Raw genomic sequence first — 26646 nt, 5'->3', positions numbered from 1 at the left:
AGAGAGAGAGAGAGAGAGAAAGAGGGATATATATATATATATATATATAATGTACACCGCTGCCTATATAGTTTGGAATACATTTTCTTACCTTATTTCATGAAAATGATTGTTAAAATCCGATTTATGGTTGATAGATAAAGTTCTGAAAAGATAACAATTTATCTTTGTCATTGTCACAATAATTTCATTTCAGAGGTGAGAAAAAACTATTCCATTTCTATGGGCAGCAGTGTAGAATGACAGACACACACAATAGACAGAGGGGCTGACAGGCACAGAGATAGGGGGGGGGGGTCAGAAAAAACGAACAAAGGCAGACGTAATTATAATATTGAAATATACAGTGACAGAACAGTAAGAGATACGGGAATTTTTTTCTATCCCAATCAATTCAAGCCATGACATTATCTTCATAAAACATTTAAAATATAAATAATAAATACAAAGTAAAACATTTTAATTGAAATAAAACAGTCAAACAACGATTGAGGTAAATAATGAGAACCGTCATGTCATTTTACCCCGCCATATGTATTCTAAAGAAGCGATTTTTAGATGAAATGAGGGGATGTTTTAGAGTCATCAATAATTTTAACGAAAATTAGTCCCACTAACTGCACCAGAAGATAATTCAACTCTCTTATCATAAAAACGTACTTAATAGCATGTAATGATCCTAAGGAACAAAGTGATATAAAGAGTTGAAAAATGAGTCTATGTATTTGTTTATAATCAAAGCTAACTGTCAACAGAGCCAATTATACACGTAGTCAGGCCAACTCGAGTTCATGCTGTACAGAGCAACGAGCGCTGAGGTCCAACTTACACAACATACATCGACGGCTCTGAGCAATAGCTTACAAGGACCCCCTAAGGACTTCTATCTCTATTTTCTCTCTGTCCCTTTCTTTATCTCACTCTCTCTATTTATCTCTGTCTTCTATGCTAACAAACCCATTTTATTTGTTCCACCTAGTGTTACGCCGCTACTAGCCTATATTTTGAAATGTAATTAATTTGCTTTCCTCAGAGAACGTCCTTTTTATAAGCTGTTTTTCAGAGCAATATTCGAATATTTCTTTGGTAGGCCACATGCTTCACTCTTGAATCAAATTGTGATAAAGCGTATACAGCATTGGGTGGAGTCGGGCCACACCCCATCCTCCCGTTGAAAGGTTTTGGTTTTTTTGGAAGTTGGAAAGAGTGAATACAACTTGTTCAAATTCAACGACACGTGAGAGCACTCCGCCCTGCATGTGATTTCACTCCTCCATGGTGAAAGATTCTTAGCCACCTTGGCAATCACATATTTATACTTAATTTAAATGAATCACTTTCGGCTTTAAATATTTATCCGAGGTTAGAGGTCAGAGAGGACGTGATTAAAAGAGTTTGCCATATTTGGCTTACCCGTTCGAGTTGGGCACAATACTCGCGCTACCTACCCAAACCCATGGTCTGGTGATCCCTCTGGTGATCCGTCTGGTGAACCTTTCGTTTCGAGAAGGTTGCCCACTATAGCCGATGTGCCGGAGGTCAAAGAGAACGAAGCTTGTGGTCTTTCGAACAAGTGGGATCTAATCGACCATCCCAACCCATCGCTTTTTGGAAGACATTTTAAACTGTTAAATCATACCACTGACAATACTTTTCTCTCGGATTGCTCATCATTTTCATCCAATGCGCATGCGCCCGAGGGGTGCTCCGATAGGCCAGTATCACTTGACCGACTTCAGCGTCGCTGTAACTGGGGTCCGTGTCCGAGTCCTGTCGTCCGCTCTCTCGCTCGTTCGTAACGGCGACTAGAATCTGGATACGTTCCAGTTTCTCCGCCGGGATTTCAAAGAAGAATTTGTCGTTGAATACGGGGTTGACATCGGCTGTGACGACGCCAGTCTTCTTTTTCCTGTATTTTCTTCCGCCCATGATGAGACTGGCTTGGACGCAAGGGTCTGAAAACAATAAATATCATTCTCAGTTACACATACTGACCAAGAACATTGAATTGTGAGACATTCTAGAGCAAGTGCCATGAGCGCCCAGCAGAGGCGGAGACCGGCGCTGGCTGTGCAAGAAGCCATCATCATCATTTTAAACAACATTATCAATAATAATGATAATAATAATAATAATAATTATTATAATTTTATAATAACAGTAATAATTACAATAACAATTATAATAGTATACAAATAAATGACGGCTGCAAAACGAATAGTAATGATATTGTCTTCATGGTTAATATTCAGGTGTATTGTTATTTAATAATACACCTAAAATAACGATGATGATGATGATGATGATGATGATGTCATCGTTATCAGCCTACCTATATTCCTCGAGTCATCTGGACATGTAAGATTGCTCGCTCGTAAGATACCAAGAAGCAATCGATTGGAAGTCGGCAGGTAGCTCAACGAAAGTAGTATCTCACCGCACAATTTCTGGAAGAAAAAAAAAAACGTTTGTTTTGACCTTCATTCAATGTTTTCAAATCTTAGTCTAACAGACACGTGGGCCAGTGAGGGAGACCAACACAAAAAAAAATCACACTTTCTTTTTTAAAAAGGGGGCACCTCAAAGCCCCCAAAATACAATTTTTGACATTGCTATAAAACTATGTCTACATTGTAATTCATACATTATCAGGGATGAACTTTAAGATTTTCTCTTTACATGGTCCGAAATATTTTTTTAACATTTTGCAGATGTGTGTGTTACATGTGATGGTCTGGAGATTCATGTGAGCGAACAAATATCTTCAGGTTTGTGAGCTCACATTGTGACCAATTATGTCTTATTTTTAGATGAAATTATAACCAATCCTGGTTTTACGCACAGCCTCATAATGTAAAAGTGAACAAAATACATGCGAGCAAGCGTAAAACAAATTTTTCGGGAAATTCGAGTAAAATTGATTTCATGCTTTGTAAAGATTTTGAGATTCAATAGCCTTCATTTTATCATTTTCATTTAATTTCTGTTTTAAATAACCTTTTGTGGCGCCTGAAGATCGTAGGCCTTCGTAATCTCGTATGTTGTCGTGACGTCATGAAGGGGTATACAAATCTCGCCAATCACGTCTTTTCGCGAGTATTTGTGATAGTTGACCACCACCAGTTGAATAACGTAGCGCCTGAGCTCTACGGGGGACAGATTTACGACAAAAGTTTCTTCAAAAATCGGGTTCTGTGTTTTTCTCTTCACCGAGCTTTGGAACTGAAAATCTTGAAAATGATCTGAAATACGAAACAAACACATATACAAAAATTGTCAAAATAATTCAACATTCTCTTGACATTGTAACAGGAAAATAAATGAATCAATCAGAGATTTAAAAAAATAACAAAAACATCTACGTCCACCAAAACGAATATCATGCTATCATCAAACTCCACCCATCAACCTACTTGAAGGAATTCACCCTAACTGAACGCTTTAAAAAAATGTAACAAAATAATAAAGATTAAGAACTAGAAGGGAGGCTTTAAAGACCGTCACCACTACTGGGCCAGAAGGGATTAGACCACACAGAGAGCCATCAAGGTCACTGTGACAGGTGGCCATCTCATTAACTTAGCTCTCATTTAACATAAGAAAAAGAGGATCATGGGGACCAACAGTCACCGATTCGGGAAGTTTTCTATATAGAGGGAGCAAGTAGCTACAAGTATGGCAGTGTGCCTTTAAGAAAACAAATAAAGAGTCAAAAGAGAAAGGAGCAATGAGAAAATAGAGGGAGAAAAGAAGAGCGGAGATAGAGATAGAGATAGAGAAAGAGAAAGAGAGAGAGAGAGAGACGATGAGAAGGGGGGTAGAAGACAGAAAGTGGGAGGGGGCAGATAGAGAGGAGATAAGGGAATAATAGAAAGGGAGATAAACAAATGAGGAAGTAAAGAAAGAAGGGGGCAAGGCTGGATACCTGCACATAATTTTATTACTATAACATGTAACGTGTGTGGACCTGAAAAGCTTGAATCCCACTATAATTCGTCATCGATAAATACCTATGCTTTAGTGGGATTCCCGCTAATGCAGCTGAACAACGTGTCTTAATCAATTCAGTAGAATTCGGGTATGGGTATAGACTATACCTTTATCATTGGACTTGACTCTTATCCTAACATACGGATCAATGCTCTCCGAAAAGGGCCTCAACAACAGATTCGTGGCTTCGAGTATCGTCATCGTCAACCCTTTCGACTTGCTGTACGACAGCGAGACGAGAACCTGACCCAGGTCACCGGGCGATGTCTCGACGTCGCTGATGTCGAGATAGTTGGCGTCGTCGACCGGAGTTAACTCATGGACGGAGGAGGCGTGGCGGCCAAGCAGCAAGGAGTGACTCTATCACAGACACCAAAATGATTAAACTTTCATGAAGGCAGTTCGTTTAGTCATGGGCACTTACAAGAGGAGGTTGAATTTTAATTTAAAAAAAAACAATACTTTAAGAGCCTTCTCGTTGAGATTCTGTGTATGTCAGTTTGGCAGAATTTTATATCAGGAATTCCCCTGAAAAGGGTAGCTCATATTGCCTTCATATTCGAATTACACCGTTGCCTATAACGTTTGATTAATCTTTTCAATCTCTTTTCATGAAGTGATTTTGACACTTTAGTTTTGATAGATATAGTTTCTATATTCTCAGGACTGTATAGCTCGCTCTCTACAACTCAATACATTGATTGGTGATTCCAACGCTTGGCACGCATTTAGGCTCTGCGTCGGGTTAGTTTCTAGCACTAAGCAAAGTCCTAATGCCAACTATTGGTCAAACACTGTTCAAAACTTAGTTCCGTGGCGGATCTGGGGATCTGTTTTGGGATGAGCGCAGAGCAATCCTTGAAAATCTCTCAAGCAAGAAAGCAAGCAAGCAAAAGAACAGAAACAAATCAAAGCACACGCAATAAAAAAGCAAAACAAAATAACATAACAAATAACGATAGAAAACAAAACAACCAAACAATGTAAAAGCAAAGTCTCATTTTGAGATATCTTCTCATGTCTTTACCGAAGTGTACTTTATACATGCCAGCCTTGTTTTTCCCGAGCACCCTCCCCCCCCCCCCCCCCCCCCCCCCCCGATGGATACGCCACTGCTCCTGCTGTTAACTTACATGCAGTGATCCATATCCCTCCGAAGTGCTCGAACCTGAAGATGATGCCAGGGAAATCTTCTCATATCTACTACTGGACCTAGAGGGCGCAAATCTCTCCAGAGGATAATCACCTTCTGATTTGTGTTCTGGTAACAAAAACAGAGAGAAGAAAGATAGAGAGAAGGAATTATGAAGAGAGAGAAAGAGAGAAGGGGAAGAAAACAAAGGTATAAAAGATTTCTAACTTGACATTTGTACGACGGATTCAGCATTATGTACCAAAAGAGGGGGGGGGGGGGGCAATTCCTAGAAACATTTCCAGCAAATGATCATGAGCATCATTATATTGCTCACCTGTTTTTCTCTTGCGGCAGCATGTGTAGATGAGGAAGGCAATGGCAAGGATAACTCCAAGAGCCACTACCGGTACGACTACACGAAGAATCCAGAAGATAGCGACGTCGGTAGGAGATTGGTAGGACAAATTGCCGTGTGCCATCTTTCTGATCGCAGTTCTGTGTGGTGAATTGAGTTGAAATAAGAATTATGAAAATATATCAATAGATCATCAAAGGCTGAATCAAGCGGAATGTGCAATGTTAATACGAAATGTTTACATCAACAATATTGGAGAAGAAGGGGAGAGGGAGGAAGAGAGAAAGCGAGAGAGAGAGAGAGAGAGAGAGAGAGAGGGGGAGGGAGAGAGAGGCAGAAAGAAAGATATTTTAAAAATGAGAAGGAGAGAGAGAGAGAGATATAGAAATAGAGAGAGAGAGAAAGAGAGATAGGAAGAGAGAGAGAGAGAGAGAGAGAAGAGAGAGAGAGAGAGAGAGAGAGGGAGAGAGAGAGAGAGAGAGAGAGAGCAGGCGCCTAGCCAGGGGGCGGTGGGGCGGTCACCCCCACAAACGCCGCCCCCCCCCCCCAAAAAAAAAAAGGGAGAGAGAGAAAAGAGGAAAAAAAAGGAAAGAAAAAGGAGCAGACAAGATCAAGGATTAAGAGTCGAGAACGATACAACGAATCGTTTTTTTTCTCTAATAATTAAATGAAACGTCAAACCTTTCGCGCTTGCGCGGAGGGAAAAAACTGAATTCAGACAAGGATTAAGAGGCGAGAACGGTACAACGAATCGTCTTCTTTCTTTAATAATTCAATAAAACGTCAAAACTCCCCCAAAGAAGACGAAAGACTTGATGCATCGCTGAACGTCAACGAAACGGAGTCTTTTGTTATGGAAATGCAAGAATTACTTTAAACAAACAGAACTTTGTTATTCCTGACTCATTTTTCCCGATTCAGGTGTCACATTATTATTATATATATATTATATAATAGTATTAGTTAGGGCAGAAATTGAACTTTCTAGTAATTATCTCCTTGAAATTCAGATACCGCCCGCCAAATGACTTTTGGTTTTCTTTCTTCAAATTGTTTTTAATCAGTCATGCGTGAACTTTGTATCATAATTATGAATTGCATCAAATGAAAGAGGAGGATCTAAGCTTTACAAATAATGTCATTTATTAATTATAATTGTGATTAAGTTATGATAAAACATCGATTATTCTCGGTTTCGTTTTTCCTGGGACGCACTGTATTGTGTGCATTCAAAATTTACCTTTAAATTCTAGCATTTGCAGGGTTGCATCATTATGTCACATGCTTCCTCCTACCTCGACATTGTGAAGAGATTTTCTGCTCTTTATTAGAAAAATGCGGGTATGCTTTTCATACATATTGACTTCAACCATTCGTCAGCTACAGAGTTGCATGTTAAGTAAATGATAAAGTAATGTGATATTTCTGATGTGAAAAATATATATGACCGAAATTTCTTTGTACTGTTCACCAACAGTGAAGTTTCTAAGGGTAATTTTAGATGACGCATTATCTTTTAACATGTGCCGTTTTACCATTGCAAATAAGGTCTCAAAATGTTTATCGGAATTCTCTGTAAGCTTCGTGCCTTTTTTGCCAGAAAGGGTAATGTTTATGCGCTATAATTGCCTTACCTTGTCATATACAATACTTTTATGGCTAATGAAGGAACAACAAAACTACCTTTCAGATCGTAGAATTGTAACTTGTTTGGCAACCGTATTTCCGAGGAATTACCTATTGGGCTCGGGGTACCCGAAGGATCTCTCTTGGGTCCATTTTTATTCATAATCTTTATCAACGACTCATCCTCTGTGTTTCATTCATGCAAACTTCATTTGTACGCTGATGACACCGTGATTTACTTTTCTCACAAAGACCCACCTACAGTTTAATTGACCCTAAATACGGTAATGGTCACAGCCTGGACAGGTGGATGAGCAGAAATAAACTGTTATCGTTAATCAGGACAAAACCACGAGCATGCTCATTGGAAACAGACACATGCTCAACAAGTTTTAACAGACTTGACACTAGTATCCAGGGATAATGTAATCAATCATGTGAGATTCAACTGAAGTTGGATGTACATGTAAATCATCTTTGTAAAAAGGCTGGTCGCATGGTTTCATTTATCCTTCGTTTAGGAAAATACATGCATTGAAGAAACTTAAAACTTATATACCGATCTGTTATTCTACCTTATTTAGGTTATGCGGACATGATATTGCAGTCTTCCTATGAAAAACATATAAATCAATTACAAAACTACAAAATAGAGCAGGAAGAGCTATTATGAAAATAAAGCTTCGATTACATTTGTATGTTACTTCAGAGACTTTGAAATCTCGCCAGAAATTCCTTATTAGTGTAATGATGTTTTAAAATCCTCAATAACACGACACCAAATAATTTAACTGAAAATATATTTTATACCCCAAGACCTTATCAGCTACGGTAAAATAATTGTTCCTTCCCTCAACCCCGAAAAAAACAACTGCAAACGCTGTGTTTTTTTTTTCTACAAGTGGGCTAAGTTATACAACAGCATTCCCAATCTTCAAGCAATTGCACATCGAGCTCTTTCACATCTGATTTAATTAATACTGTGAGACCTTTCCCTCTCCATCTCTTTCTCTCACTCTCTCTATCCTTCCTCCTCTCTCCCATCTATCCCTCTTTGTCTCTCTGTGTCACCATCAACAACAACAAATACCTAGAATAAATAAGTGATTGAAACCGACAAATAACAATAGGCAATTCACGTAATATAACCAAATGTATCCCTAAGTGCCTCGATACGAATTGTTTCATTCACCTGTTACGGAGAATTGTATTTCTGTCAATAGTCAGAACGCAAATCGCATATTATAACGAGTTGGTAGGTAGGGCATGGACCTAATAGGTAATAGATCCATGGGTAGGGCAACCCATAACGGTTATCTTACGTAGTAACAACTAATGTTTGCAATTTGAATTCTGACTATTGAAATACAATTAGTCTTAACAGCTTACTAATTCGTATCACGCGCTTCACAAAGACATGGTGCATACATTAATTTTGGTTACATTATACGAAAATGTCCTATTTAACTACACAATACTCACCCGTTAACAAGATCGAGATCCGATTCACACACATTGCCAAAGGTTCAATCTCTCGTTTTCTCTACCACATTTTAAAATTCTCGATCGCCTTGTTGATAGCAAGTGAATCTGTCCACCAGACCACCACTGTAAACCTTCGTGAGTTGACAACAAAACTGTTTCAAAAAAACGTCCTTCAGGCGATTGGAAAAGCGGCTTTATAGCAAAACCATTAGACTGAAGAGAAAGTGACAATAAAAGTCTTCTCAGAGGGAAAAGAGTCCTTCCTAATTCTCTGCGATGTTTCATCAAGAACTTAATGGTGATCCAGAGCTGAAAAGACGATACAGTCCGATGATCTCAAGACCCATTGTACATAACGTAAGGGCGTTTCAGGCATTAGGGACTTTTAGATTTGCGTGGACTGAAACGTGTGACTTCCATTCAAGGCAGTGCATTAAAAGGACGTAGATCGTAGCATAGACCTATTGTCTTCGTGCGAATCTGTAAGTCCCTATTAATGGAAAGAACTGGTCCAGGCGCAAACTGCAGACGCAATCCCTTGAATCAAGCTGCGATGGCCTAGCGCAAGATTTCGGATTTGTCTGATAATCGACGGAACGTTGACTTAACGATAAAAACAAAGCAGTTAATGCATACAGAACGTCTGCATGACAACTCACACGCAGCCGTCATTATCTGTAGGGACCTATAGCGTTAATTCTATCGAAATGTACAATCAGTTTACTACTGATTGCCTGTATTGGAATAGTATGCAACGCTCTCATAAAATACAAGGAAATGCTGGTAGTCTGTTTCATATTCATATGCCTCTCAAGCATTGAGGCGTATGCTCAAAATAGTTTGTATTAAAGTCTACCTGCATGTTGACTCAAGATCACAAGCCAGGTCAGTCCTGCACAAGATAGTTAAATACTTGTCTTCCTGTATAAACTCATATAATTATTTCCAATATTTACGGCATGCATTTTGAACCAGCGTTTTAAGTAAAAGATTGCAATTACCAAATTATTCGTCATAAACATCTATGAACTCCAATCCAGACCACATCCTCCCACCCTGACAGCATTACGTTGTCGTTCACAAAGTGCTTTTTCCAGCTGTCCTTTTGAAACTTTAAAGGAAATGACCGTCTGCATAATTATTAGGCGGTGTCCTACATAGATTCTAAATAGGTGCCCTGTAAATGCTTGACCTATCAATCTACCCCTTTTTTTTCCCAATGATATTTTATTTTCTCCATTGCTTTTCACAAACAATAACAAAAATTATAATAACAAACAATAACAAAATCAATACATAAAATAATCTGCACGTTAATATTATTATACAGAATATGATTTTATTCAGGAACATGAAGTTTTAGACGATGAGGGAGTTTATAAATTCCTCAAGGCAACTTCAAAGCACATTACCAAATGTCAATAGCTCATGTTGAAAAGAGGCATTATTACAATAGAAGTTTTGGAGAGTTATTTTTATCTCCCTTTCCTTGAAACAACAGTTTTCTGATCCACTCCCTCGCATATTCTCCAACTTTCAAAGAAAGTGTGATATTTTTTTCTCAAAAGAGAAAAACAGGACTGTATACATAAGAGCCAATTTTCTTAAATCTCCCCACAATCGGTCACCGCGCTCGCTTACCTATAATTATAATTATGTGTATCCTGTATCCTTAATATTTTCTTCCTTCTTTGTGACGAGATTATTCTTAAAAACCAATCAAGATTGGTTATTTTCTCTAATAAGATCTTGGCCCCGTTGCATAAAACTTAGCATTTATTGTTACGTTGGCATTTTTAATGGTATCTTCCATGGAAACCTTCGTTGAATGGCTGTTGAGTAATTTTGCCATGTTTATTAACGGACCTAAAAAAATATCAAAATTTCGATCGCTCGAAATTGAATCCTCAGACTACCATTCTCATATTAATTATATTGTAGAGGACTAGAGGTATATTATGCATGTTTAGTCACATTTGTATTTCCCCCGTTGTGGTTACCCTTTGTATCCTTATCCATCGCACACGGAAGAGAGTCAGATTGTTAAGAGGTGGAAAAAACTTGACCCAACGAAACGTCGAGCCAATCTTACTACCATGGGTGTCGATCTCGGGGGGGGGGGGGATATACCCCCCCCCCAATATTTCAGGTGGGGGATGACCTGTACAATCACCCCCCCCCCCCCAATAATTCACCTTCAAAAACAAATGAAGATAAAATTAATGATGAGGATGAGAGCCCGATGAAAGTAGTTAATGGTTATTACTCGCAAGATGACCATTAATATACACATTTTGCTATCTCATTTTCATAATACATACAATATAAATAGAAAACGAAGTAAATGAGACAACCGTATATGAGACAAGAATAAATTGAATTCTCGCACATACGGCTTCATCAAGATTGATGAATTTATTCAATTTATTCAATCAACAGCATCATAGAAATGCAGTGCGCCAAATGCAAAACCGCAGCGTTAAAAAGCAACGAGCTAAAATAATATTAAGGGCGAAGCGCAAAAGTAGCAATCTATAATGCACATCAGACAATCCTGGACAGTGTAAACATAGATGAACTCTGTGATGAATTCGTGATGAGATCGGAGACAAGGAGAAAGATTATCAGTCATTAGTATGACTTATAAGATAGTTCACTAGATATGTTGTTTCTGTTCACCCTTTTTAAAATTCACGTCATTGTATCTCTATTTTATTTTTTCACTCATTTTATTTCCTGATATTTCCTAAAACATTTTTCAAAACGAGCTAGGAGTTATAGTCGTGTATTTGTTTAACTCTTTTAATTTGGGCATTATTGCCAAGAAAAAATTATCAACCAATCCCTCAATATAAAGAACTCTTAAAAGTAAAGAGCAAGAATATCACATGGCTTTTGGCCAGTTCAATCTGAAGTGATTTTAAAGCTATGACTATGTGCGGTTGATGATGCGTTTTTTTCTTCATAATGCAAGTAAAGTAATAAAATATTGTATCATTGAAGAGAAAGACGGTTTTGTCCAAATGGCAGCATGTAGGAGACGAAACTTTCAGTTTGTTCCCTGATTCACACTCAGTATCTATTTTGTTTTAGTGATTTCATCCATTTCTTTGTTTATTTATATCTCTACATGCAAAACATTTGAAGAGCTATTTTCCGAAAGGAGCAAAATCTTTTGATAGCAAATGGAGATAATGATATACATTTCCTTTATTTACCTTGAACAAAATTATTAACCTAAATTACGAGAGAAATTATGAACACATGCATCTTGTAATAACAATTTTTCATAGACACCTGAACAAAATCGGGTAAACAAAGAGTTCTTTATTAAGTTACACACATGGATCTAGTGCCTCTTGAAAATAAGCTCTTTGTATGTACATAACAAGCAAAACAACAGAATACTCCAGTTCGATATTTTGGAGAAAGATTATTATGTCAAAACTTATTTTTGTTTTATTGAAAAGCTGATGTAGGCCTATGTATTGTATTCAAACGTAACATGCATAAGATAAATGAGGTGTTTTTGAAGGTTAGAACATCGAGTATGGACACAGGACGGTGTAATCATCGTCAACAAACCCGGTGGTGGACGCATCAAGGTAACCCGTGAAAGTCATTTTGCTAGATTATCTGAACTAAACTTTCATGAATGATTTCGGACATTTTGAACTGTGATGCATAAAGCTTTATCTTAATTTTCTACTTTTGCTCGTTAAATATTATTATTGATTTCATGTATGTTCGTTTTGATACTGCATTCTATTTAAAATGCGCTGTACTATTTGTTATAAGTGCACAAAAAAGAATCAATCTATATATGCTTGTTCATGTGGAAGTATATGTCATGTAACATGTGCTAAAGCAGAATCATATCCATTACCCTGGATATGCCAACCTTGTTTAAGTAATGCCATACCTTTTAATCACATAGTTGATGATTTAGACTTTAAGTTCGCTATTCATACCTTTTTTGAAATAGACCACCCTTCATTTCATAATGGAAGTCACGATGATTTACAATTTGATATTTTCTCCCTGAATGAAGTGATGAGTTCCCGGTTAGATGACCATATTTCTGATTGTAATTATTATTTCAATGACACCTTCAATGTTAAAATTAATAATCGAAAATCAGAAGGTCAATTTTCATTGTTCCACTTGAATGCTCGTAGTCTTATATCAAAGTTTTCTCATGTTCAAGATTACATACATACACTTCACCACGATTTCACAATATACGCATTTACGGAAACCTGGTTTAAGGGAGACCCACATTCATTTTATAATTTGCCTAATTACAAACTTATTCAAAAACATAGAATTGGTCGTGTAGGCGGGGGTGTGTGTATGTACGTCAGGGACAATGTCACCTTCAAACCAAGGACGGATTTGGATTTTTGTACTTCAACTATAGATACTGTTTTTATTGAAATCGTAAAGGAAGGGAAGAATCTAATCGTTGGAACTGTATACAAATCTCCCGATACTTGTGGTGCAGAGTTTAATGACCATCTTGAAGAATGTCTTGGTAAAGTTAACAAAGAGAATAAACAATGTTATATTGCTGGAGACTTTAACTTTGATTTACTTAGTTACGCCCTTCATTCGGATACCAATGCATTTATCGATACAATGTACTCCTCCTCTTTTCTCCCACTTATCACGAAACCAACCCGTGTAACTACTAACTCATCTACTTGTATTGACAACATCTTTACAAATGTTTTGAATAAGCCAATCCTGCCTGGTATTTTGTATTCAGATGTGTCTGATCACTTTCCCATCTTTCAAGTAACGAACTCTTTACCACCAAATTACCACACCCACTTGAATAGGAACAATGCGAGTCAAGTTAAACACCGAATAGACTTTAACTCATTGTGTGAAGATTTAGCATTGTATGATTGGTCTTTGGTAACATCCAAAACCAATGTCAACGAAGCTTACGATACCTTTATTCAAGATTTTAAACAGATGATTTCAAAGCATTCGAAAACAATACCTGGCAAGGATAGACGTAGATCATCCAAAAAACCATGGATTACGAAAGGCATTCTCAAATCCATTGGTAGAAAGGAACGCTTGTATAAGCGGTATTTAAAACTGAAAAACCCCTCCGTGAAGAAAAAGTACACATCTTTCAGAAATAGGCTTACTCACATTATACGTGTCTCCAAAAAGAACTACTTTGCTGAAAAGCTTGAATCAAATCGCCATGATTTAAAGAACACTTGGAAAACTCTGAACAACCTGCTTGGTAAAGATAGTAAATCGAAATTACCCTCATTCATTCGTAAAGATGGTGTAAGGCTTACTGAACCAAAAGCAATTGCAAATGCATTTAACTCGTTTTTCGTTAATGCTGGTTGTTTTGATGATCCCCAGACCACTGGATGCTTTCGTGACTATTTGAAAACCAGCGTAACGCATTCTTTGTTTCTTTCACCAACAGATCGAAATGAGATCTTGAAGTTATCCTCTTCCTTGAAAAATAAACACTCATGTGGGGTGGATGATATGTCACCATACGTTATAAAGAAGTTAATTTCCTATATTGTTGAACCTTTAACCCATGTGTTTAATTTATCATTTATGTCTGGAACATTTCCTGAATCAATGAAAGTTTCAAAAGTCATACCTTTATTTAAGAAAGGTGATATACATGATTTATCGAACTATCGCCCAATATCATTGCTCTCGACTTTTTCCAAGATTTTAGAAAGACTAATGTACAATCGATTATCTACTTTCCTTCATAAGCATTCAATTATTTTTTCGGAACAGTTTGGGTTTCGAAAATGTTATTCAACAGAGTCAGCTTTACTTTTTGCATCCGAACTTTTGTACAAATTTTATGAAAAAAAAGAGATAGCTTTAGGAGTGTATGTATAGACCTTTGCAAGGCATTCGATTGTTTGGATCACAAAATCTTATTAAGAAAATTAAGTTTTTATGGAATTAGAGGCATTCCATTGGAATGGTTCCAAAGTTATCTGTCTAATAGAACACAATTTGTAAATTATAATGAATCTGGCTCTGAATTGCTATTAATGAAGCAAGGTGTTCCTCAAGGTAGTATCTTGGGCCCGTTATTATTTTTGCTCTTCATAAATGACATTGTTGAGTCTTCAAGGAAATTACATTATGTACTGTATGCCGATGACACAAACATCTTCTATTCTGGTAAAAATTTGAAAGACTTAATTTTCGAAGCCAATGTTGAACTTCAAAAGGTTGCTAGCTGGTTTTCATCAAATAAGCTAAAAATTAATCAGACCAAAACAAAGTTCATGATATTTAACTTTGGTAAAAAAAATGATACTTTAATTGAAAATGTTAGTCTGGCAATAGATGGTAACTGTATTGACCAGGTACAATTTGCCAATTTTTTAGGAGTTGCCATTGACAACAAACTTACATGGGCAAAACACATTGAATTAATTTCCAGGAAGATTCGGTCCCAAGTCGGTGTAATGAATAAGCTCAAAAGTTTTCTACCATCCTCTACTATGCTTTCTCTTTACTACACTCTCATATATCCTTACTTAACGTACTGTAATTTAGTTTGGGCGAGAACGTCTAATAATTTATTAAAGCCCCTTATCATACTTCAAAAGCGGGCTGTTCGGTTGTTTTGCAATGCTTCCTTCAGGGCGCACACCTCTTCATTATTTAAATCCTTAAATTTACTCAAATTTCCAGATATTCTTTCTCAACGGACTTTATTATTTATGTACAAACTCCAAAATAATTTGCTACCAGTAACTTTTTATGACAGTTTTCATTTGAACTCGGATGTCCACTCCTTTAATACAAGAAAAAAAAAAGACTTCCATCTACCAAAATTCACTAACTCATTTTTGCAAAATAAATCAATCAGATATCAAGGTCCTCACAAATGGAACTCCATGTCAAGTTATTTAAAGGGTATTAAGAACCAGAACGCATTTAAACTTAAACTGAAAAGAACAATACTTGCCACTTATTGATTTATTGAAATACATAATTGATTCATATATTTTGTTAGCATGTAACATTATTATTATTGTATTGTATTGTATTGTATCGTATTTCATCTTATTGTATTGTATAGTATCTGTATGTTTTTATGTTTGGGGTTGCTTGTTTACAAGTTTTTAACTTATTTTAGCAATCCCGGTATTTATAATGATTTCATTTGTAATGATTTCATTTTGATGTTTTTATCTTTTGCCGAATAAATGTGAATTTGAATTTGAATTGAATATTAAGTTTGAAGTTTTGTTTATAACACCCTTCAAATAATAATACACCTTCTAAGACTGGTTATGGTTTTTGGAGAAAAAAATAGTGCTCTGGTCAGGGCCTTAGGGGAATATTAAGCTTATATTTTAGAGCGTTTCTGGTATGATAAGTTATCTGGGTGAAAAAGGAGATAATGGAAGTTTGTTGTTTGGTAGTTGGAACGCAAGTTTTATGTTATGTTTTTAAGAAACAGACAGTTTGTATGAGATCAGGAGTGGACATTTTCTGTCATTTTGAGAACCAAATTTTGCATCAGTGATATTCTGTTTCATTTAATTGAGTTTCCCGCAGAGAGGATTCAGTTGGTTTAATTAAAGAATAAAGAGAGTCAAATGAAGAACCAAAAGCAATATGTTTTTCATTTACTAATGAGAACTATGTTTTTTTGAGATCTCCTGACACAGAATATTGGAATGCGTTTTTCACGATGAATGTTGTTTGGAGACATCAATATTCATAACATGTATGTATCTATTTCTGTCTACATGAACCTTTCTTGGTTGCTTGTTAATGCATTTGCCCACTGGTTACATAGTACTTTCACAAGTTATTATCCCTCACCATTGGATTTTTTTGGGTAATGTCTAAATTTCGTGTAAAAATAGATGATATCAGTCTGGTAGGCCTACACTGCAGGCAAGAGTCAGGACTAACATTTGGCATGTACTGTTATATTCTCTGAAATGTTATCGTTATTGAGGGTGAATTGAAAAAGATAATAATTTGGAAGGGAGGGGCAGGCGCGTAGCCGGGGGCGGTGGGGGCGGTCGCCCCCAAAAAAATAAAAACGCCGGCCAAAAAAAAAAAAAAAAAAGAGAAAGAAAGAAGAAAGGAAGAGGACGTAGGAAAAAAAGGATTAAGAATCGAGAACGGTACAACGAATCGTCTTCTTTCTCTAAAAAATTAATGAAACGTCAAAGCTTGAGGGTGACTTGAAAAGGTAAATAATTTGGAAGGGAGAGGGACAGGCGCGTAGCCAGGGGGGCCGTGGGGATGGTCGCCCCCCCCCCCCCAAAAAAAAAAAAAAACGCCGGTCCAAAAAAAAAAAGAGAGAGAAAGAAGGGGAAGAGGACGTAGGAAGAAAAAGGATTAAGAGTCGAGAACGGTACAACGAATCGTCTTCTTTCTCTAATAAATTAATGAAACGTCAAAGCTTCCGCGCTTCGCGGGGAGGGGGAAAACTCCCCCTCCCTGCACCCACCCCCTTGGGAGCGCGCTTTGCGTGCTCACTACCGCCCCCTAAAATGAAATCCTGGCTACGCGCTTGGGGAGGGGGTGCAACCTGCCAGTCTGCCACACGTTTCTACATCTTGGTTGCTTTGATCCATTGCCGAAAATATTTAATATTATCATCCCCTTCCACGGATACACATCGACACCCCTTCCTACTACCCATTCTCTCCAAACTATAAGCTAAGAAAGATAACCCATATTCTTTTTCAATACTACCAACAGTCCTTTTCGGGACTACACACACTCAAGAAAGTAAGATTATCGAGAGTCCTTTTCAGGTCTCCCCAGTCCTCCCCCTTTCTCACATAGTGCAACCGCAAGCCACTGTATAACGAAGTTATAGTTACTAGATGGAGAGGGGGAAAGGTGAAGAGAGAGGGGTGGGAGGGGGGGGGGAAATAAGGAATGAGGTAAAGGGAGTCAGGATAAATTCTAGGCTATTAAGAAAGAATAAGGAGGATGAAACAAAATAACGAGGGGGAGATAGAACGAAGGAGACAAACATAAAACTGCAGGAGGTTTAAGCCCCCCCCCCCTCCCCCCCCCCCAAAAAAAAATGTGCACTGTAAAGATACGCCATTGACGTTATGAGTGAACAAAAAGTAATTGTCCTTTGTCATTTCTACCCAATTTTACAGCAAATTTGATTCAACTTTTCACTATAATCGCTTCATACAGATTTTCGTTTCGACAATCTACACCAACTACTGACCTCTACTCTTCCCCTATCTGCTTCAAGCCGAAGATGGCGTGTTCCCGAATTCGTATGCCTGACAGATTGTCTACAAAAAAAAATCGACCAGATTCTGTATGTAATGCTCAGGTTTAAATTTTCGATGTTCATTTTAATTCATGTTCAGGTTAAAGACAACGCTAAGTTCTGGTGAAATAAAAAGAATCTTTAATGTGTGAGGTATCTCATTATTTATCAGTTAGGAAGGATGTCGGCTGGAAAGGATTGCTCTCACGGCAATTGCCCTCATATTTGATACCAAGAAATACTGAGAAATACATCGTTTGGACCAATCTTACATGGTTGTGTGCATGGTCCTAAGTATTCTGTGTATGCCTAAATAACTGTGACTGTTATTAAGACTAAGTCAATTTCTTCTTATTTTTTTCTTTCTTTCAGAACCTCGCCATACTTACTCTTTGTTTCACAATGTAATCACATGACCAGAACAAATTTCTTTAAACGCAGAGAGAGAGAGAGAGAGAGGGGGGGGGGGGGGGGGGAGAGGAGAGAAAGATATATATATATATATATATATAGAGAGAGAGAGAGAGAGAGAGAGAGAGAGGGGGGGGAGGGAGAGAAAGATATATATATATATATAGAGAGAGAGAGAGAGAGAGAGAATTAGAAAGGGTGTGTGTCTGTGTGTGAGAGAGAGAGAGAGACTGAGAGATAGATACAGAGAGAGTGGGGGTGAACGAAATATTATAATGTAGAGAAAGGGAGATGTGGATGGATGACTAGCAATAAACCACATTTTTCATGACAGCTAGGTAACTCTTTTTTTTGGGGGGGGGGGTGATTATTCTACTATATTAAAAATAAATGTTTATAATTGACAATACGAACAGGAAGAGAAACAAAAATCACAATCAATTATAAATGTAATATAAAATTGCATTTGTATTTGTGGCATTTCCTATATATAGGCCTACAAAAAAAAACTGCTGGATTTGCCTGTAATTTTCATTCATTGAAGGTTTTCATTTCAATATGATGTGCGGGTACTGAAATTAAACGTGATATATTGTGAAGAGCTCAGGTTTCCTTGTTTAAGGTATTGGAAGAAAGTAAGTAACATGAAACTAAAACCCTCAAGTGCGAACTGCTTAAAAGATAAAGTTTAATGAGTTAAAGTGGCATTAGGGTGAAAACCTCCTCTTGAGCAAATGATTAACACAAAGTAGAAACTAAACAATGTAGTTTTTTTAAAGAAGAGAGGGAAATGAGAGAGAGAGAGAGAGAGAGAGAGAGAGAGAGAGAGAGGTAAGAAAATAAACGGGAACAAAAAGTCTCTACCGTCATTATCTGAATTTCAAGGAAAAATTACGATTTCTATCAAAAACAGCTATCTTGAAGGTTCTGATTTGCATATTTCAAGGGAAACAAATAAATATGGTATATCCAGTAATTACTTGGTCACTAAAGCAGGTTTGACTGCCATGAGCGCTAGTAAGCCGCCAAAGAACCTTAGTTTGTTTTATAAAATTTGTTTTGTTACTGTATTCATTTTGTTGTAAAATGTCTTTGTACATAATATGCAGGTGGGACCTTTTATCGAATGAAATGAAAGGATTTTAGTCCGGGATTTTAGTGCCTCAGTGACTCATAACAAATGCATGTATTGTAACTTGATAACAAGTTTAATCCATAAGTCCCTGGTTTTATGGAACCTCAGTGCTCCATGGTACGCATGGTGGCCTGCATAGTGCAATGGCCAGAGTTGAAACCGTAATCCTTTGTTGTGAATGCATTGTGGAAATGAAAGCGATCCAGGGTCCAAGCTTGGGTGCATTTTTATGAATGCGAATCGGGAAATGTCGCGCGCACGTGTGCTACATATAGAAAGTCCGTAATTTGAGCTACAGTACCAATTCTTCAAGTCTCAAGGCGGAACGTATATAGTGTAGTGTACGTGTGTATCTCTCTGCTGTACTACTAAATACCTTGTCTGCCAACAAATCAAGGCTTCCATCCTCATCCTACTCTTACTTCTGACTGGGAAACCAACGGCAACAACCATGAGGTGAGCTTTAAGTGGTAGACTGGTTTACTATAATAATGAGTAGTTTATGTTAGTAGTATGGTCACCAGTGGCGTATTGAGCAAAATGTTTGGGGTTAGAAAACTAAAATTTGCATCACCACCACTCGTAGTAGTCTTACATATTACATGCAGACCCCGCCGTACGTTTTTCGAACGGGGGGGGGGGGGGGGGGGGGCTAAGTATTTATGATCAGGTTGAGTGTAGCGAATGAATTTCATTGTTTTATACCATGGTTACCATGGGTATACCTTTATAATTTTACTTTTTCAAAAAAGTTGGGGGGGGGGGGGGGGGGGTCGGGGTCAAGCCCTGACATGTTGTTAGCTTATAAATAATACTTTTTGCCTGACTGTAGTTCAAATTTGGGAATTTGTCACTTTCCAGCAAGCATATACAAAAGTATATCACTGAAAATCAAAATATTTAAGCAACATTTGTGAATCAGTGGTATCAAATTAGAAATAAACCGCCTTTGAATTGTATTGCCCCCCCCCCCCCCCCCCCCCCCCATCAGTACGCCAGTGATGGTCACTTCAGTCTCATAATACCAGACACCCCGTAATACCGGACACCCTGTAATTGTAAATGGTATAGTAATTTTAAATGCAGTGATATGCATTGAATCGAAAGGTCAATGCATTTTGACGAGTTGACTTTGCTACATTATATGCATGAAATTTTACATATACTGTACCCCAGCGCATCAAGCGTACATCAGCATGCATTTCTGCTTAATGCCGCATACACACACAAACAAATTTGCAGTTATATTATAAACACTAACAATTAACGTATTTCCTTCTATTGAGAGCTGCCAAAGGGATACTCAACCAAGTGCCAAAGAGCATGAATGCGTAAAGCATGGGCTTAATACCAGACACTTATGTGTCAATGACTTCAATCAAACAGTACTAGAGATAAAAGTAATAACAGTTTTTAAAAATAATTATATTTAATACCAAATGATCAACAAGATGATCAACAAGATCATAATTATATGCATGTTACTAGTTTGGAAATAACAAAACAATTGAAACAAAAGATCTTCATCATAACTATCATTAATATTTATGATTTCATGAAATGATACTACTAGATTTAGATGGAGTAGAGCATATAGGTATCAACCCTACATGCAGTTACTAAATATAGTATTTTCAGTTGTAGTCCTTAAATCAATCTGATCTAGCCTAGCTAGTGCAATTCATCTTACTTATTGAGCTCGTCCCAAGTTGACTAGTACATGTAATTATCTATAGACTATAAAAATTCCAGTGCCAGAATTGGTCATGGATCGCTTATCCGACATAAAACACTTCCACCATGAAGAAAGCATGGATGTTACATGTATGTGATGTTTGATGTAACCATAGGACGTTATGCGATGCACTCTTTGCAGGCCTGCTTATTGTATGCATATTATGGTCATGCTAAGTGACCTCAAGGTTTTAAAGATAAAGACCAGTTCTGGTCATGCGATTGCATTGTGAAAGAAACGTGGAATCGATCAGAAAAGGTTGATCATCTAGCAAGTATTGGTGTGTACTGCAAGGTTCTGGAATCATCAAATGTATATGGGACTACGCACACGTGCGAGACACGTGCGTTATATTTATCACGTCCAAATAAATATAATAATTTACCAAATATATCAATTAGTAGGCGGTTTTTCTGCAAAATTTGTATCATCACGTAAAAAATTCAAAAGAGGGCCGCAAGAATAATATTGAACAAGACATATGACACACCGTCGGCTGATTTGTTCACAAGTCTTAAATGGATGACACTAGACAAGCGGTTTGAGTTAAGTCGCGTTATGATGATATATAAATGCGTTCATAACTTAGCACCTTCTTACCTTCAGGTAGGCTTAATCAATCCTAATGATGTACATGAGCATCGACAAGGCAAATAGACAGTGGATGTTTACGTGTGCCTAGATTTCACACTGATTGTTATAAGTGTAGCCCAATTGTTTCTTCCATATTTGAATGGAATAAGCTAGATAATTCATTGAGAACGGCTTCGTCTGTCAATTTATTTAAGAGATTGTTTAAACAAAGTTGTTATTTGTGAATGGCTCAGCCGTACATACACTACGTGCATGTTCTGTAATATTTACATGACTTATTCACATAATTGCGACTTAATCAATATTTTCCTATTGACATTACTGTTTACTAGGTTAATGATTATGTTTATTTTGCAAACGAGTATTATTTTTGTAACTGTTCTGTATAAATGTTATAAACGATGTAAATATGTTCATTCAGGAGCCAGAGCAAATAACACTGAGTTCCTGTAGGAAACATACTTATTCAGATGGTCATATCTCAGCCAATACTTAACATATTCAATTGATTTTCAACATTTGGACATTATTTTTGATGCTCTTTCGGAATATGAAGAAAAAATTGAGAATTTTTAAAATATAGTTTTGATGACGTCACACTTAACCAATCTATACCCAGGGTAGACTCATTAGTAGTAATATTTTTTAATAAAATGGGTTCAAGAATGTAGCCAATGAGAAGCGTCAACATGGATCACGTGACCGTGCATTCTTTTTTACTATCTGCACGGTACCATCAGCATGTGGTGCATTTTGGTGAAAACAACCGTGGAGGATGGTTGCGGGGAGACATCTTATGGCCTTGCAAAGTAAGACTGTCGACCCATTTCATAAAACAAATAATATTTTTTAATACATGAATTATCGGTCTTCATACTTTGAAGTTTGTAACAAATTTAAGCCCAAAAGGGATAAAGTTTCTCTCTGTGGCCCAGCACTCAGCAGCACCAGAGTGCACCATCAGCAGTCAGTGTGCTCTGTGGGTGCACAGAGTTTTTATGTACTGTATATAAAATACTCAAGTGAGAAAGTCACAAATCCTAGTGAACTATATATATATATATATATATAGAGAGAGAGAGAGAGAGAGAGAGAGAGAGAGAGAGAGAGAGAGAGAGTAGTTTGATAATTATAGATTGATTGTTGAGAATCATAAAGTAGATGTTCTTGAATATGAATAATATTGTATATTGTTCATAACTGGTTTGATATCATTTAAGGTGTATAAGAATAGTTTTGAGAAGTACCGGTAAGGAATTTGAAACTGTAGTGAGAGTACCGTATGCCTAATCGTGTATAACATGCATGGTTACATGCCCGACCAGATCAGAACATGTAATGACATAACTCAACACGCTGCCGAAATTCATTGAAACCATGTCGCCATCCTATTAAAATATCACTCTGCCGTAGCAGGAGATACTACGTGTATCCTCAGTGGAAAAATAGAGTCTGTAATGTAGACTGTTTACACTTAGGAGCAGCTGGCCACAAACCATTATTAGTAATTTAGTACACAGTATGGAATGAAGTAACCGCCAGTAAGTGATGATAGATGGTAATTGATATTCAATACAAGGTGAAGGGTGTTTTCCTGTTGGCTCTTTAGATGTGGCCCCCTCTCCAGGAAACATGTAGCTGGCTATTACCAGACCTGTGCTTATTGTATGGCCGTGTACTGGGTCATTCAAGCATATGGTACTGTATTTATACAGCTTCAAAGAGGAAGTGCTCTGACCATGCTAACACACAAGTTTTGTTGGTGATAAAACTCAATTCATGCATATTTCTTTCCCCAAACTGTGGTAACCAGCCACTTTATTCACCTATTATGCATAATGGCATAGCAACAGATGAAATCTGGTTTGCATCACAATACATACACATCAGTTGTTGCTATGCTGGGATAGCCTCTGACAAGCTTTCTAGTTGTCAACAAGAAAGTTCTGTTAAAAGATATGCATATAGTTAATGGGTCCACCAACTTGGAAAGGAGATGTAGTACATACATAAGAATGCAGGCTTTCGTTGACTTTTGTTGACTCTATATTGCTGAAGCTAGGTCACAGAAATGGGATTATGGGACTAAATAAATATATTTCCTATAGGAACTCAGTGTTATTTGCTCTGGTTCACAACCATTAGAAGCCAGAGCAAATAACACCTATAGGAAATATATTTATTCAGATGGTCATATTTCAGCCAATATTTAACATATTCAATTAATTCTTGACATTTGAACATTGTTTTTGATGCTCTTTCGGAATATGAAGAAACAATTTAGAAATTCTAAAAATTGATTTTTATGACGTCACAGCTTAGGTACTCTATAATAGCTAGTTCTTAAAGCGCAAATGGAGGTCCCAATTTTCCACCTACCAGTATTTTTTGTCCTATTTGGAATAATAAGGCATTTTGTTATGAGTAGTATCGTTTTTTTAGACATTTCCAGTATGATTTTGAGACTGACGTGCATTGTACAAAGAATGATAAATCTCACCAATTCTTTTTATCTTTACTAGAACTCAACATTCCCCTTAAATAATGAAACTTATCTAGTTTGCACCCTCTCTGACTAGCATGATCTCAAGACATAAATATTTGTCTGGCTTTCGTTGACTTTTGTTGACTCTATATTGCTGAAGCTAGTTCACAGAAATGGGATTATGGGACTAAATAAATATATTTCCTATAGGAACTCAGTGTTATTTGCTCTGGTTCACAACCATTAGAAGCCAGAGCAAATAACACCTATAGGAAATATATTTATTCAGATGGTCATATCTCAGCCAATATTTAACATATTCAATTAATTCTCGACATTTGAACATTGTTTTTGATGCTCTTTCGGAATATGAAGAAACAATTTAGAAATTCTAAAAATTTATTTTTATGACGTCACAGCTTAGGTACTCTATAATAGCTAGTTCTTAAAGCGCAAATGGAGGTCCCAATTTTCCACCTACCAGTATTTTTTGTCCTATTTGGAATAATAAGGCATGTTGTTATGAGTAGTATCGTTTTTTAGACATTTCCAGTATGATTCTTTGAGACTGACGTGCATTGTACAAAGAATGATAAATCTCACCAATTCTTTTTATCTTTACTAGAACTCAGCATTCCCCTTGAATAATGATACTTGTCTAGTTTGCACCCTCTCTGACTAGCATGATCTCAAGACATAAATATTTGTCTGGCATATCTGCAGGGTCCACTAACAAAAATTCAAACTTGTAAAATTGGAATGTAAAATTAGAATGTCTTAAAGGGAAAGTCCACCCCCAAAATAAGTTTGTTTCGATAGAGGCAGAATAATAAGAAAATCAGGTGAGTGAAAGTTTGAGCAAATTCTGAATGAAAATAAGAAAGTTATGAATTATTGAAGTTGTCATCAATCAAATACAAATTGGCAACTCTGTGACTTATTATACGAGCTCTCCTTCATTTGCTTTGTGCATAATATTCCATAAAATCATGTTTTCTTCGTTATTGATGACGGAATATATATTTGTTCCTTGCAGGGGGAGTATAGAAACATATTTGCAATTATTATATTTAGAGTGCATGTATGGTTGAAATTTTTCTTGAGGGAAAATGAAAATTTTATATTTTTTTAGTACTGAGCAAATGGAAGTTGAGCTCGCATGATACGTCATAGATTTGCCAATTTGTGTTTGATTGATCACAACTTCAAAAATCCGAACTTCCTTATTTTTAATCGGAATTTGCTCAAACTTTCACTGACTTGTTTCTCTCATTTTTCTACTCCTATTAAAACTAACTTAATTTCAGGGTGGACTTCCCCTTTAAGTGTATTGTTTTTGTAGTACAGATTGGATTTTCAGTTGTTGCTAGGACTGCTACATTGTAGGTCAGGAAGTCTTCTGGCAAGATTGTGGGGAAACCAAGTGTATGTATCAGTGTTGATCATGTATGCAGCTTATTGACTAGTCTGCAAGCACAGACTATACTTAGCAATTTACCACGGGCTGTAGATTTGAGCAGAGCCTAGATCCATCGCTTTATGGCTTTGCCAGGAGCGGCTAAAGTACAGAGCCCATTGTAGTCTTGTAGCACTTGCAGACACTCTGAAGCATGACTGATAGTAGGGTTTGTGTGTGCAAATTATTTACTGACTGCAGTGTAAATGAGAAAATAGGGTTTCTATCAGCAGACTAGATTCCAACTGGGAACAGCTCACCAACTCCAAATGACTTGCTCCCTGCTGTTTCTTTATGTACAGCAGCTATGTTTGAGTACATACAACTATATGTAGAAGTTCTTGAACTAGAGAGGGAAATAGAAATATAAATATGGAAAAAGAGATAGAGAGAGAGAGAGAGAGAGAGAGGGAGAGAGAGAGAGAGAAGAAGAAGAGAGAGAGAGAGAGGGAGAGGGAGAGAGAGATACCACAAACCGAGAACGAGACCATGGCGACAATATTGAAGTTGAATGCTTAGTATTGTTTGCTGGCTGAGAACACATATAAACCATCATTATTTACTGTTTTCATGAACAAAGTCTTATGAAAAGATATCATTAAACCTTATGAAACTGAAAGTACATGACAAAGTTGGAAATCAAAACTGTTATGTATTTTTGTCCATAATAGAACAATACAGTTATAGTCTAGATGGAGTGAATTTGTGTTTGTGTGTGTGGGAGACCAAGAGAGACATACACAAATTCACTCCATCTAGACTATAACTGGGAGAGAGAGAGAAAAAAAAAACATACAGAAAGAGATAGAGACATGGAGAGAGAGAGAGAGAGAGAGAGAGAGGGAGAGATATATGGGGGGGGGGAATCTTACCACTTTGTACATGTTCACTGACTATAAAGAATGAATGGGGGGGGGGGAGTTATTTGCATTTCTTTTATCGATAGGAAATATGAT

The 26646-nt window shown here is 37.0% G+C and overlaps 2 protein-coding genes across 3 annotated transcripts in view; one reads left to right on the top strand and one right to left on the bottom strand.

Moving 5' to 3' along the window:
• Positions 1-1179: 1179 nt before the first annotated feature.
• On the bottom strand, positions 1180-9324 carry LOC115918765 (synaptotagmin-7-like). Its single transcript, XM_030989736.1, has 7 exons — positions 8589-9324; positions 5460-5620; positions 5124-5251; positions 4098-4350; positions 2998-3242; positions 2333-2447; positions 1180-1955 (listed from the first exon to the last, which is right to left on the bottom strand). Exons 2-7 carry the CDS (start codon positions 5602-5604, stop codon positions 1621-1623), a joined length of 1221 nt encoding a protein of 406 aa, XP_030845596.1. The 5' UTR covers positions 5605-5620; positions 8589-9324; the 3' UTR covers positions 1180-1620.
• A 10417-nt stretch (positions 9325-19741) lies between these two features.
• The window catches only part of LOC105436392 (protein-glutamine gamma-glutamyltransferase K), a 54494-nt gene continuing 47589 nt past the window's right edge, over positions 19742-26646 (top strand). For both annotated transcript variants that reach the window (XR_004064815.1, XM_030989697.1), the window contains exon 1: positions 19742-19876. Coding sequence is in view for 1 of the 2 variants with exons in the window: in XM_030989697.1 (XP_030845557.1) it covers positions 19872-19876 (5 nt within the window). In the remaining variant the exon portion in view is untranslated. The remainder of the gene's footprint in view (positions 19877-26646) is intronic.

The sequence above is a fragment of the Strongylocentrotus purpuratus genome, unplaced genomic scaffold, assembly GCF_000002235.5.
Source record: "Strongylocentrotus purpuratus isolate Spur 01 unplaced genomic scaffold, Spur_5.0 spur5_contig_842, whole genome shotgun sequence".
Lineage (NCBI taxonomy): Eukaryota > Metazoa > Echinodermata > Echinoidea > Camarodonta > Strongylocentrotidae > Strongylocentrotus > Strongylocentrotus purpuratus.
This window is presented reverse-complemented; position numbering and strand designations above follow the sequence as displayed.

Excerpts from the sequence above, each read along its gene's own strand:
- LOC115918765 (XM_030989736.1), bottom strand. The coding sequence starts at position 5,604 with ATGGCACACGGCAATTTGTCCTACCAATCTCCTACCGACGTCGCTATC. Across the intron at positions 5,252-5,459 it reads CTGCCGCAAGAGAAAAACAG|AACACAAATCAGAAGGTGAT; the intron begins GTGAGCAATATA and ends TTTTGTTACCAG. Across the intron at positions 1,956-2,332 it reads AGATGACTCGAGGAATATAG|ACCCTTGCGTCCAAGCCAGT; the intron begins GTAGGCTGATAA and ends TATTGTTTTCAG.